This window comes from Tachyglossus aculeatus, chromosome 22 (assembly GCF_015852505.1).
Source record: "Tachyglossus aculeatus isolate mTacAcu1 chromosome 22, mTacAcu1.pri, whole genome shotgun sequence".
NCBI lineage: Eukaryota > Metazoa > Chordata > Mammalia > Monotremata > Tachyglossidae > Tachyglossus > Tachyglossus aculeatus.
Window position 1 is genome coordinate 10,080,942 of NC_052087.1, and position 14,239 is coordinate 10,095,180.

The following is a 14,239-nucleotide window of genomic DNA, read 5'->3' on the forward strand; positions in this document are numbered from 1 at the left end:
GGAAAAGGATCAGAAGGGAAATGAGGACACACACTGGGTAGGGAGGAGGAGAGTGGAGGAGGAGGAAGGACAAAGAAAGAGGAGATGGGAGGGGGAGGAGAGACAGGTAAAACAGAGACAGATTTAGAACAGAAAAATCCAGGGAACAGTGTGGGGTTGGGCAGAATTACAAGGAGACAGGAAAGGAGAGGGGGCAGAGAGAGAGAGAGAGAGAGAGAGAGAGAGAGAGAGAGAGAGAGAGAGAGAGAGAGAGAAGAGGTGAAGTTTAGCATTCAACCACCTCAAGCAAAGGCAGGATTTTTATAGGAAAGGAAGTGAAAATTCCTCAAACTGAAAATTGGGAGGGAGGAGAGAATCCAGGGAGCGGTGGATCCTCTAAACACAAACACCGACCCTGGAAAACGGGAAGCTCTTCAAAGAAAACTACAACAACAGTTCTAGGGATTCATTTATTATTTTTGGTTTACAAACAAAGGCACCCAATAAACGCTTCTATTTAAATCTTAGAAAAAATGACGGAGTTCCATTTTGCTTTGAGAAGAATGGTTCCTGAAACAGGGGAGCGCAAGGGGAAAGGTGTAAGGACACAGAATGATGAATGCACATTTCCCTGGTCCCGAGCTTTAGCATACATGTTCAATGGCTGTTTATTCCAAAATTAACATTCCTACTCAGCAGATAAGGTTTCGGTGTGCTTTCTTTTAGGAGTTAAAGGACAGAGCAGCGTCGCGGGGTCCCTACTGATCTGGCAGGTTACAATGACACTGAGAATGTTCCAAACAAGGAACACCTGCAATCACCACTATCACAGGACCCTGGCTGGAAACCAACTGACAGGGCCGCGCCGCTCACATGAAACCGACGATTTCTCAAATCTGCCCTGACCGACCGTGGTAGGAATTCCAGGCGCTCAGGTTCGGGGAGAAATTAACATGAAAACCCAAGTCCACCTCCAACCAGCCCCACGGTACAGAGGGCTGGAGTTTCCAAAACCTTTACGAAGGTTCGGGTCGGATCTGAAAGTGTCAAAAGTTTACGAGGTTGAAAGAGTAACGGCTCTTTAGGTTTCACAACGATGTACGTGCGCACGACTAATTTACTCGATAGCTTTCTCTACGGAGCGGCATTCAGAACGAGAGAAGTGAGTTTGGTGACTTCAGTATATCCTCCCGGCTGCACGATAAAGGAATTGGGGAGTTTAAAAAAAAAATTAAAAAAAATGAGGCTACGTGGAGAATAATGCAGTCACTCAACACCAACATACACACACACGGCGCGCGTACCCTCTTCGATACATTTCGCAGTCCTGCCAATTAATCATTCATATTTATTGAGTGCTTACTGTGAGCAGAGCACTGCACTGAGCGCTTGGGAGAGTACCATACAACAGTAGAAGCTCCCCGCAAATTCACACGCAAGTTGGACACATGATGGGCCTGGTTCGAGGCACGTTCTGCAGTCTACATTTCAGCCACAGTTAATTTCCGATCCAATTCGGGAGGGTATTTGGGGAGGCCGTTTATCGCCTCAGAGTAGGAACATTAACTGCATGGAGCACTTCAAAAAAAAATCAAAAGGAGCCATCATTTATTTATTCCATTTTTAGCCAGCATCCAATGGTCTCGCACACCCAGTTGAGGCTGTGGTCCTGGACCAGAGAATTTAGAGCAACATTTCCAAGAATATACGCAGGGTGTCTTAAAAGGAGTGTAACATGGTTATAGTCTTTACTACAGAAAGTTTAGCTTCGACTCAGAAGCGTTTTTTTCCCCCAAATGAGTTCTACACCTCCATAAAGGTATTTTCCATTATAGATCCTTTTCACAACAATAACAAAATAAGCTTTTTATACACAGAGTATATGAACTGACAAAGAAAATATCCAAGTGTACCTAGTTGCACCTCATCTTTTCTATGGCAAATTTCCTCTGTAGATATGTTTAAAGACACGCTGATGATGATTTAAGTACAGTACGTACAACTTGATCATCTTAATTCAAAACACTTTCATCAGGGTTACGGAGGACCGTCTGTTAAATAAGATGGAATTCTAAAGCCATACGATGCAAAATTTGAGGGATATTTAAGGGAATTCATAATGGGTCATTAAAAATATAACCCACCTTTTTCTTTCCACAAGTATGTATTACCTTTGCATTTTTTTCCTAAAGCTAAAGTCACATGCAGAAGAAATTAGGCGGGATCTTCAACTTCAGTCAACAGCTTGCTACTAATAGTGGAATATTAATAAAGGCCTTTATTTGATTTAACACACGTCATTTTTGAAGCATTAGTCACTTTTCTTGAAGAAAGTCAGTTTGTTTTAAAATTAGTTATGTGCTTACATGCTGGACAATTTTTTTGTTTTGAAGACGGTATTACTGTATGCAAATTCATTCTTCTTTTGTAAAATGCACACTCCGGCTGTCGTTGGAAAGAGTGGCCTTTAAAGATTCTGGGACTGGAGCTTTGCTTTGTTTTTATAAACAGGGACGCCAAAGACGTGGGGACAGTTCCAGTGACGTTTCTCAAGAAATCCTCATATGCTTCGAAAGATAAATCACACCCCTCAGGGTTGGTTCTAATTGCATGATCGTTTGAAAAAGAGAAAGCTTAACAGCTGGCATCTCTATTTACTCTAATGTTAAAACCCCTCAGTTAAGTTTATTTTACTAGTTCTTTTTTTAAAAACAAGGAAAACCCAACAGGAGGCCTGGGTTCTGAAACCCACTGAAGTCCAATAGTGCATTTGGAATAGACTAAGCAGACTTTCAATTGCAAAGGCACAACTGAAACGTGGAAGTGATTACAACATATCTATCATTGGACAAACAAATATGGAGAAAATGAGAAAAGGGCAGTCGTGTTTGAGAGCCGATGGTAGCTTATGGGAGAAAAAAAAAAGGGCACCATCAGTTCAGATGGGATTTTAACCAGACTAAAAACCCTTTCGTTCAGTTATGAAGGAATCAAAACATTAGGACACCCAACTAAACCGACAGTTATGTCCAATCGAGCGTTCCCACAGCACGGAAAACGACACTTAGAAATTCACTACGTTAAAACGGATTCTCGTTAACGTGTTCCAGGATTGCACAGTTAAACTGGTCAGCGGTCTTTACTTGCTTTCCTTTTCTCTTTTCGCTTTTCTACCCAGGTCAAATGTTAAACCGTGGCTTTGGGGTTCTCACCAGATTCTTGGCTAATTCAGGCAATCCACCTGTTTACATCTTCTAGGTCTTCAGGAGAATACACATTTCTAGGTTACATACATTGTACTGTAATTTACTTCACACCTCAGAACTAAGATGGTTTAATGTCTTGACAAAACATGAGATGACTAAGTACAGTTTACAGGTTTTTGTGCAGTTAGACCACTAAATGCATAGATGTCCTAATGCTAAATTCTCTTCTTCAGTATCTCATAGTGCTGGATGCTCGGAAGTAGGACAGAAACTTGTAACACAGACTAACCACAAAGTACCAGATGTTTCGTGCCATTTGTGATCTCGCAATAAAAATACGCCAGATCAGGATCACAAGGATAGTATTGAAGCCGTAACGGATGTTCCGCAACCTGGAAAAAAGGATCAAGGAAATCAAAAAGCAAAATTAAACATTCTCAAGTCCTAGAGGTTCCACGGTGTGGCTCGAAATCTTGTGAAACACCAAAGTCCTCTACTGGTTTAAGATCTGTTTGAACTACTGAAGATGAAGCAAAAGGCTGCCATCCACCCAATGGATAAGAAAACTATTAAGATCTAATAGAACCAAGCATTGCCACTCTGAAAACCCGTCTGTCCCCTTTACCTGCTCTCCTCAAGTTTTCAGAATTACGCTCCTTATCTGGAAGTCTCTTGCTTTCCCATTTGATGTACATTAAATCTGACCATGAACGTGAGGAAAACTCCCATTTTCTTTACTGGAGCTCTCTGACGTGGTATGTCTGATGTCATGACCGGCCCCAGTGGTAATGCATGCAATGGAGGGCATTTTAATTCAAAACACTTTATCAGGGTTATGGAAGACTGTTCGTTAAATAAGATGGAATGCTAAAGCCATAAGATGCGGAAGCTTAGTGACTTGCCCAAGATCACACAGCAGACAAGTGGCGGAGCCAGCATTAGAACCCAGCTCCTTCTGACTCCCAGGCAGGGATCTGTCAGTGCTGAAATCGTGCATCTGACTGAAGCTTCAACAACAGACAAATCCACCTCAGTGGGGAAAACAAACTGCTTGAAATCTAAGTAGACTTGGCAGCTCGGCATCCCATTCTAAGTCAAATATCATCCTCACTACTAAGCTCTGGGAATCTTCCTAAATTTTAGATGTACTACAACACTGCTTCAAGCCAAGAATCATGTTACTCCCCCCAAAATGCTTAGTACAGTGCTCTGCACATCGTAAGTGCTCAATAAATACCACTGAATGAACGACAGAAGACGGGTTTGACAGACCAGAATCAAAGTGGGGGCAGAAACCCACAAGGGATGAAATAAATCCAAAATAAACTTACTTGTTCAGGTGTTTTCTAGCTGCGGGGAGACCAGACATTTCTTCATTCAACACATATTTCTTAGTTCCCATACAGTAGTTTTCTATATATTCTGCCCAGTGCAACTGTCGCACATCAATATTAAATGTCTGGATAAAAGAGATTTTGACTCCATGTTAGGCTTTGTCAAAAACGATAGAAAAGCACTTAATGAATGGAAGAGGGATGGCTTTTTATCCTCTTCCAACGTTAAGGATTGCAGAGGGGCCGGGACCCAAGAGAGAAGTGGAGGAGGAAGTGGACTACTTTTTTCCAAATCTGGGGTCACAGTGGGTGCTGTGGGGTGAACAGGTTGCGGGGTGAAGGGGTGGAGGGGTGATGGCCAAGGAAAATTAAGATTGAGCATTTGCAACCAGCCCTAGCTCCCTACGTAGAAATTTCCAGAAGGGTGCATGGCCCTCTCTGGCTCCTAATTACTGAGTTGTTCATACCTCTAGACTGCAAGCCCGTTTTGGGCAGGGAATGTGTCTACCAACTCTGTTATGATCTACTCTCCCAAGCGCTTAGTACAGTGCTCTGCACACAGTAAGTGCTCAATAAATGCCACTGACTGACTGATTCATCATGCCCTTTACTTAATAATATTATTATTAGGGTACTTGTTAAGGGCTAAATAGATAAAAAATAGTCAGGTTGGACCCAGTCCCTGTCCCGCAAGGGGTTCACAGGCTAAATCAGACGAAAGGGAATTTCACCCCCATTTTGCAGATGAGGAGACTAAGGCACAGAGCAGCTAAATGATCTCCTAAGGTCACACTGAGGACAGACAGCGGAGCCAAGATTACAACCCAGGACTTCTGGCTCCAAGGCCCATGCTCTTTCAAAGAGGCTACACAAATATTACTGACAGTGCACAGCATTTCTTACTTTAAAGTATCATGCTTAAACAAGCTTTAAAATGGAAAACAAAAAGAAAACCCAAAACAAACCACCAGCCCTTTGCCGTTATCCCTCCCACAAGCTAAAGTCTTTGATTTTTGTATACCAGTTAATCAGGTTGGACACAGTCCCTGTCCCATAAGGGGCTCACAGTAATTCCCCATTTCACAGATGAGGTAACTGAGGCCCAGAGACGTGAAGTGACTTGTCCAAGATTGTACAGCAGACAAAGCAGTGGAGCCGGGATTAGAATTTAGGTCCCAAGCTTGTGTGTATCCTCAAGGGTCACGCTGCTTCTCAATTCCTGTCAGTGGTTTCTACCCTATAAGGGCACAAATAAAAGTAATGCCTCTGATTTCATCCCCCAACCAAACCTGCATCAGAAACCAGACCAACTGAAATGACACCGTCACCCCAGGTACATACGAAGTCGAGAACCATTATTCCATTTCTAACTGCAGAAGTGATTCATCCAGTTCTCACTCACAGGCAATTATTTAAAGAAGGAAGAAGACAACTATACTGTGGGCCTTACCTGAAAACTCTGAATCTATCCTGCGCTAAGACAGGGTTTGCCAGGTAGTCCTGGTAGCCTAATGGATAAGGCACTGGCCTCCTAAACCAGGGATTGTGGGATTGAGTTCCACCTGGGATGATCTTAACTCTCTAGACTGTAAACTCGTTGTGGGCAGGGAACGTGTCTATTGTCGTAAGGTACTCTCCCAAGCACTCAGCACAGCGCTCTGCATTCATTCATTCAATCGTATTTATTGAGCGCTTACTGTGTGCGGAGCACTGTACTAAGCACTTGGGAAGTACAAGTCAGCAACGCATAGAGACGGTCCCTACCCAACAACGGGCTCACAGTCTAAAAAGGGGAGACAGACAACAAAACAGAACACGTAGATAGGTGTCAAAATCGGCAGAACAAATAGAATTAAAGCTATATGCACACGGTACGGGCTCAATAAATACAAATGAATGAACAGTCTGCACTGAACAGATACTGCAATTATTACGGAACATTACTAGACTTCGGTCACACCGATATCAATTAACAGATTCGATCTGGTCAGGCTGACACTAGAATCAAACAATCGATCTGTGGCATTTATTGAGCACTTGGGAGAAGTTGACATAACAAGAGTTGATAGACCATCTTCCCTAAAGCAAGAGTTGTTTTCGGGGTACTTGAATGAAGAGGATTTCGCCCTGTCAGAGATGCAGCAGGGAAGTTACTGGCCCCTCACCACACACTGTTCTCCCCATCTTGCTAAAAGCTCACAACTAGCAGCACAGAGAATAATAATTTTGGTATTTGTTAAGCGCTTACTATGTGCAAAGCACTGTTCTAAGCACTGGGGGGATGACACAAGGTCATCAGATTGTCCTACCTGAGGCTCACAGTCTTAATGCCCATTTTACAGATGAGGTAACTGAGGCACAGAGAAGTTAAGTGAATTGCCCAAAGTCACACAGCTGACAAGTGGCAGAGCCAGGATTAGAACCCATGGCCTCTGACTCTCAAGCTCGGACTCTTTCGTGTGGCCTGTTGGATAGGGCACAGACTGGGAGACACAAGGACCTGGGTTCTAATCGTGGCTCCACCACTCGTCTGCTGCGTGACCTTGGGTGAGTCACTTTGTTCCCACATCGTGCCTCAGTTCCCACATCTGTAAAACGGGGAATAAGACAGTGCATCCCACTTGAGACTTAGGCTGGATTCAATCTGGTGAGCTTGTATCTACCCCATTGTTTAGTACAGGGCCTGGCACATAGTAAGCAATTAACAAATACCATAAAACTGAACAAACAAACAAACAAACAAACAAAAACCAGCACCCTGAGACTGGTCCTGCTCAAGGCTGGATTAGGAAAGCCAAATAGAGGTAGATGACCATGCTTTGTCATAATGTCCATCTCCCCCTCTAGACTGTAAGTTTGTTGAGGGCAGGGAATGCATCTGTTTATTGTTGTAATGTACTCCCCCAATTGCTTAGTGCAGTGCTTTGCACACAGTAAGTGCTCAATAAATACGATCCAATAAATTTAATGAACTGTGAAAGAAGGTCTTTAACTGGTTCTGATGTGACACAGCTTGTGACCAAAAGCCCGGGATTCAGGGGTTGGCAAAAGTGCATTGGGTGACGAGATTGGTTAAATAAATCCACATTTTCAGAGTATGCATAGTCCGCGCGACTTGTATTCCTTGGAACTTTATGTGAGAAATAGAATTATGAGACATTTCTTTTTTTCCCACCCCTGGTAGCGAACACTTGCCTTTTTATCTTCGGGGTTCAGTTGGTTCATTAACATATTGACATTATCAGTATTCCACACCCAAGAGTTGCTTGTGAAGTACTCTAGGAACACCATTGCCTTATGAAGACGAGTTATTGTTTTCATCATCCTACATTCGAAGAAAGATTGAGAGTTACTTCTTGCAGAAATCCCCAAATCCCATCACCACCAAAACCAAACAATTCCCCCGACAAAATGCACGTTGACATCAAGAGGCGAATGCACTACCCAGAGGGCCCCCAACAGAAAAACAGCAGGAAATAAGAATATTTCTGCAACTTATTAGATGATGAATTTTGTGAATCAAAAAGAATGCTATATCTTGAAGCAGCCAATTCCCATTTGGTACAGATTAAAAGGATGTTTGGGGTTGCGGAAAAGAACCGAGGGAAAATTAACATATTCTTTTGTTTGTTTAATCCCTTATTAGGACAGGCCGCGACTACCCCGGAAAATTTTTCCGTAAAATTCAGAACGCGGATAATCTGTGACCAGCAACGGCCAAGAGAGACACTTGCTAACCAAATATTTTAGATCAGGAAGAAGAAAGTGTGCAGAAATATTCATTTGCCATTTAACTCTACAATTTTTTCAAACCCTTCGGGACATGGAATTTCACCCTACGGACTGATTGGCATCATTTCCCTTAGGATCATCTGGAGGTCCAATTAGGCCAGGGACCTTTAATGAAGAAAACTTGCCAAATTAGGTAGGCACAAAAATCAACATTTCTCCCACACCCTCCCACGCTTCCTACAATGTCTGTTTAATTGTGTACTGTACCCTCCAAAGCACTCAGTACAGTGCTCCACACACAGTAAACACTCAATAAATATGATTGAATGAATGAAAATGAATGAGTTCTAATACATATGGCAATGTCATGGCTCTGCCACTTGCCTGCTTGTGTCAGTCGCTTAATTTCTCCATGCCACAGTTTCCTCATCCCTAAAATGGGAATTCATTACCTGTTCTCCCCGCTACTGAGACGGTGAGCATCATGGGGATGGTGAATATCTCATCTCTACCCCGGGCTTAGTTTAGGGATTGACTCATAGTAAGGATTTACGTTTTAGTAGTGATACTAAAAAGTCAGCATAAATTGAATTGTATATTGAATTCTCAGGGTGCTGGTTTTTGTTTGTTTGTTTGTTTGTTCAGTTTTATGGTATTTGTTAATTGCTTACTATGTGCCAGGGCCTGTACTAAGTCAGCATAAATAAGAACGTGCTCTTAACTGGAAGTTTTACATATTTACTTGGACAGTCATATTTAAAGTGAGGGGAAGACAATGTTATGCTTTCAATAGTGGCCCCCCACCCACCCAAAAAATACTTGGCATAAGCAGAAAAAGCAAGAAAAAATTCTGTCACTCCCCAGACAAAATGCCTATAGGGATACGGTTTTACACGTATACCTGAACTTGAAGCAAGAGTCTATAAAAACCAATTCAATTTTAGAATTCCCAACCTGGAGCGGTGGTGATTAACCAAACGCATTTTAAAAGGCTTTAAAAATGAGCGGGTTAAATGTTGCAACTCCACTGCAGACAGACTGGTTTAAAAAGGGAGGCTCAAATGACTCATTCCACATGCTTCAACACCGAAGTTCTGATAGTGGCAATACGAGTTAACCCTGGTCTTTGAAAAGCAGCGTGGCCTAGTGGAAAGAGAATGAGTCTGGAGTCAGAGGACCTGGGTTCTAATCCCAGCTCTGCCAGTTGCTTGCTTTGTGACCTTGGGCAAGTCTACTTCTCTGTGTCTCAGTTCTCCTTCCTTCTTAGACTGTGAGCCCCATGTGAAAAGCAGCGAATGTCTCTATTATTGTACTGTCTGCTCCCAAGTGCTTAGTACAGTGCTCTGCACACAGTAAATGCTCAATAAATACAACTGAATGAATGTGGAACAGGGACAATGCCCAACCTAATTTACTTACCTACCCCAGTGCTTAGAACAGTGTTTGACCCATAGTAAGAGATTAACACTATAAATGCAATTTATAAATTTATACATTTACATACTGTATATGTAAATCTCTCTCTCTAAATATATATATTCATTCATTCAATCGTATTTATTGAGCGCTTACTGTGTGCAGGGCACTGTACTAAGTGCTTGGGAATATATATGATACCCCATATATGGTACCCCTGGAAAACAGTACACCCAAAGTGGCCTGCACCACTAAAATGCCAAACAGGATGAAAAATTCCAAGCCTTGGTCTCTTGTCACAAAGAGAACTCAGAATTCCCCAAGTCTTACCCTGGAAAGATGGCTCTGGAGTGGGCAAACGCCGTGGGGTTTCAAAAACACAAAACAAAACAAAAAAAACCCAAAACCAAAACACCAGATCCTTTGAGGCCCCGGAAAACTCTTGGGCTAGGGAGTGCTCTTTTGAGGAAAAGATGGTTCCCAAGCCAAATGGGTGGGGGTGAGGAGGGAAATGGTGAGAAACAGAAATTGGAGATTACCAATATACAAAGTAGGTCAGGTAAAACTTATGTCCATATCTGTAATTTATTTATATTGACGTTTGTATCCCCCTGTACACTGTAAGCCCCTTATGGGGCTTCTAGTCCCCTTCCAGACTGTGAGCCCACTGTTGGGTAGGGACCGTCTCTATATGTTGCCAACTTGTACTTCCCAAGCGCTTAGCACAGTGTTCTGCACACAGTAAGCGCTCAATAAATACGATTGATGGATTGATTGATTGATTATGGGAAGGGAATGTGTCTGTTTATTGCTATACTGTATTCTCCCAAGTGCTTAGTACAGTGCTTTGCACATATTAAGTGCTCAATAAATATGACTGAATGAATCAATGAATGGAAACAACGCCAACAGAGACAGAGTCACCATGGGACACACCAGGCCAACGGGGCCTCCATGACGACGCCCGACATAGCTCCAAATTAAACCTAAGTCCTTCCAAGTGGTAGCAGTAGCAGCTGCTCTCAAATCCCATGATGGCGGGCAAGGGAGGGGAGAGCGACTTTCGCCCTGTCAGAAAGGCCTTAAAGTGAGTCAGAAGGAAAAAGCTGAATAACCTTCATTCCACTGAAGGTGGAACGGGGTCATTTTTCCCTTCAGACAGTAAGCTCGTTGTTGGCAGGGCACGTGTCTGCCAACTCCATTGACGTGTACTCTCTCAAGCGCTTAGTACAGTGCTCGGCACACAGTAAGCGCTCGATAAATATCACCGATCGATAAAGGCCTGACGGCCTCAGGATGAACGTCTCGAACATTTGGGGTTAGGAGAGTTGGACAGATGCCAGTTCTCCTTTCTGAGTGGGGATCTGTACGCTGGCCTTCACGGACTGGATGCTTCCCTGAAGATGCTTTCCTGCAGTTTCACTACAGTAGTTACCGGGGCCGTGCCTAACTGGGGGGTGATGGATCTTTTGGATGGTGACCTTTTCGCGTTGAAAAAGTTGAGATGAAATAGTGCTGCTCAAGAACTGTTTATCTCGAGAAAGGATGAATTTCGGGTCATTTAAAGTTACTGTCTTGGTTGAATTCTCATCTGCTAGGTTTGGGCCTGAAAACAACTCCCAAGGCTTTCGTCTGTTAAAATGAGGTCACCATCCAGAGCTCTGGTTACTAATGTGGGAGAGGGGCTATGGGAGAATGAAGTATCCTGCATCACGTAACAAACTAGAATGCATCCTAGAGGGTACGATGAACACAAACTAACACCCAGCAGATGGGAATGGCAGAAGGAGATTCTGCTTGGCTGCCATTCAGTAGAGCATGAGAAGCACTGAATGGAGAGAATTAATTCACTTTTGCAAGTTGAAAGTTACCCATAAAGGAAGACGTATATTAACACTTCCCCTCTACACTGTCGGCTCCTTGTGGGCAGGGAACATGTCTACCAACTCTGCTATATTGTTTTCTCCCAAGCGCTTTGTACAGTGCTCTGCACACTGCAAGTGCTCAATAAATACCACTGATTGAATGTTCTACGAGACCAGTTCTAAAAAATTTCCACCTCAAGGAAATTCAACATTGACTGAACTCCTCTGCCCTCAAAGTCACGCCAACACTTTATGCTGTCCTCTTGCTCATCAGCTTTGGAGATTTTTGCACTGGTGTCGGGATTGGGGTAGGGAGGGGAGGAGGCAAGGGGGGAGGTGTTTTAAACCTTAACGTCCCGTGCCATTATGGGGTGGATAAACACTAGACCCCAAATTAGTTTAAAAAGAGATGCAAGTTTGGTCTTTGGAAATTTGGAAAAATTAGTAGGTGCCTTGTGGGTGGGTATTTTACTTAAGATTTCTTTTTTTTATTGGAAAATCTCAAAATCAAAGGCCCTAATGCTGATATGAAGTCGAGAAATACTTTGGTGTCACTTTCAATTACAAAATTAAAACAGTGGTATTGACTCTTCCCTTCTCAACAGTAATATATACTAGGAGACAAAATTCTAGAATCTTTTTCAACCATCAACTTTCTAAAATCATGTTATGCCATTTATGTATATTTCAAAAATAATTATTCACATTCTTGCAAATGGAAAGCTCAATAAAGCAAATGCTTCAGAGGTTGTTGAAATCAACAGTTTATATTGTCACCTAAGGACGCTGTTTTTCAAAGGAAGCAAACAATGTTTTGCAAGCTCTTGGAGGAAATCTTTTTCACATTTTGAGTTTGATTTTTCTCTGATTTCACGCAAGAGCTGGCTTCCTGCCGTCTTAAATTTCCAAATGGCTTTAAATTATGCATCCTTGATTTTCATGCAGGCTCAGGGTAATCTTTTCTAACTCTGTCTTTTGGACTGATTTTTGATTTCTTTTCAAATTGCAAAATGTTACCAGATCGACATTTAAACCCCAAAGCACGATAAGTCATTCCTGATTTAAATGTTTCTGTTTGTCCCCTTCTGTTCACAGGGCTTTAACTGCCCATCTGGGAGAGTATCAGTCCTACACCTTCCTATCCAGTGCTTAGAACAGTGCTTTGCACATAGTAAGCGCTTAATAAATGCCATCATTATTATTATTATAGAGAGGGACAGGTGGAGAGAGAGTGACACTGGTCTGACCTAGGGAATGTAAACTTCTTCCGGCTCGTGTATTTCAAAGTGGTCCTTCTTAGAATCACTCTGTTCGACTGAGGTAATTGCATTCTAACGGCTTACATATAAATACCCAATTACTAACTGTTGTAGATGAAGTGGAGGGAGGGGGTAATAAATAGTCGGACAATAATCTCTACACGTGGATGCAGACGCTAGACCCTTAGAATGAACAGTTCTTGGAGGTTTTTGATGTTTTTGTGAATTCTGTCCAGCACATCACAATGGTAAGAAAGGGGACATCCCAATTTGAACATAGTTGACGTCCATTTCCTCTATCTTAACGGGGCAGTTAACACATGGAGCTGGATCCAAAAAAAACTGACTTTTTTTAATAAGCTGGTGATCTTATGCATTTATATATTATACATACCCCTGCCTATATATATATAATGTACACACACAAATGTACATGTGCCTAAAAACGTTGTTTTGAAAATTCTAAAACCTAGAATCTTGAAAGTCACATCTGTCAAATTCTTCCAAAGACTCTGCTAAAGTACCAATGCAGTTGGAAAATAAGCATTTTCAGAGGGATTTGTAATCACTCTGAGGAGATAATGAAGACAAGGCAAATGAAGCTAAAAGAAAAACAAAGTGGAAAAAGCACGTTCATCTCCAATCTAGTATGCGTGTTCTTTTAATTGGTGCCATTTTCCCAATTTGAAAAATTAGTCATATTCTACGATCACTCTATTATAAGCTGAAGGGGCAGCTGACATTATTTCAAATAATTCATTCCCTCGAAATGCCCCGTCTCCTCCAACAGAGAGTGTACCGACCTTTTGACTTTCACCGACTACCCTTCACCGTCCCCTAAGGTCCCCGCCCCCCCTCCCCCCCTACCACGTCCCCGGGACTTTTGACCGGTGGTTTGTTTTCAGCTTATAATGGCAATGACAACCTCGGTGCCGGGCATTTCTAGGAATGATCAAGTTTTTTCTTCTTTCCTTTTTTTTGGTGGAGGTGATGATGAATCGACAGCCACCAGAAGAAATGATTCCTTGAGAAATGTCCTGGCCTCCCGATTGTGATTGCTTCATTCGGTTAGTAACGCCAGAGTCCAGCTCATTCCAGAGACTCCGCGTCCGTCCAGCAAGCTCCCGCCACCATCCCCATATACCCAGTGCCGACGGCACCGTCCTCCTCCTTACCGCGGTTTCTGACCTGTCAACCTGAGGACAAGATCGAGCAGTAAGGCGGGTATTATATGTCTGACTCCCTTCCAATAATGAATCAAGAGGGTGTTGGAATAGAACTTAATATTGGGGCGTCTGAACACCTGGTTTAAAGGATTCAGCTTGAAGAACACATTTACATAATTCCCTGTAGGAAAAATAAGGGTCAGAGCAATTTGAGCATCGTTTGTCATTCAGAGGAAGAACGCCAGGCCGCTCTCGAATTCCCCCCTCGATGGAAAGATCCGT

At 42.7% G+C, this 14,239-nt stretch overlaps 1 protein-coding gene across 4 annotated transcripts in view; it reads right to left on the reverse strand.

The window, feature by feature from the left end:
* Positions 1–435: 435 nt before the first annotated feature.
* Positions 436–14,239, reverse strand: part of FAR1 (fatty acyl-CoA reductase 1) — a 104,384-nt gene continuing 90,580 nt past the window's right edge. For 2 of the 4 annotated variants that reach the window (XM_038764004.1, XM_038764001.1), the window contains exons 9-12: positions 13,967–14,138; positions 7,715–7,844; positions 4,517–4,644; positions 436–3,577 (exon numbers count right to left, since the gene is read on the reverse strand). In XM_038764004.1, the coding sequence (XP_038619932.1) occupies positions 3,415–3,577; positions 4,517–4,644; positions 7,715–7,844; positions 13,967–14,138 (593 nt within the window). In that variant the 3' untranslated portion in view covers positions 436–3,414. The remainder of the gene's footprint in view (positions 3,578–4,516; positions 4,645–7,714; positions 7,845–13,966; positions 14,139–14,239) is intronic. The other 2 variants (XM_038764002.1, XM_038764000.1) reach the window with 1 other exon arrangement.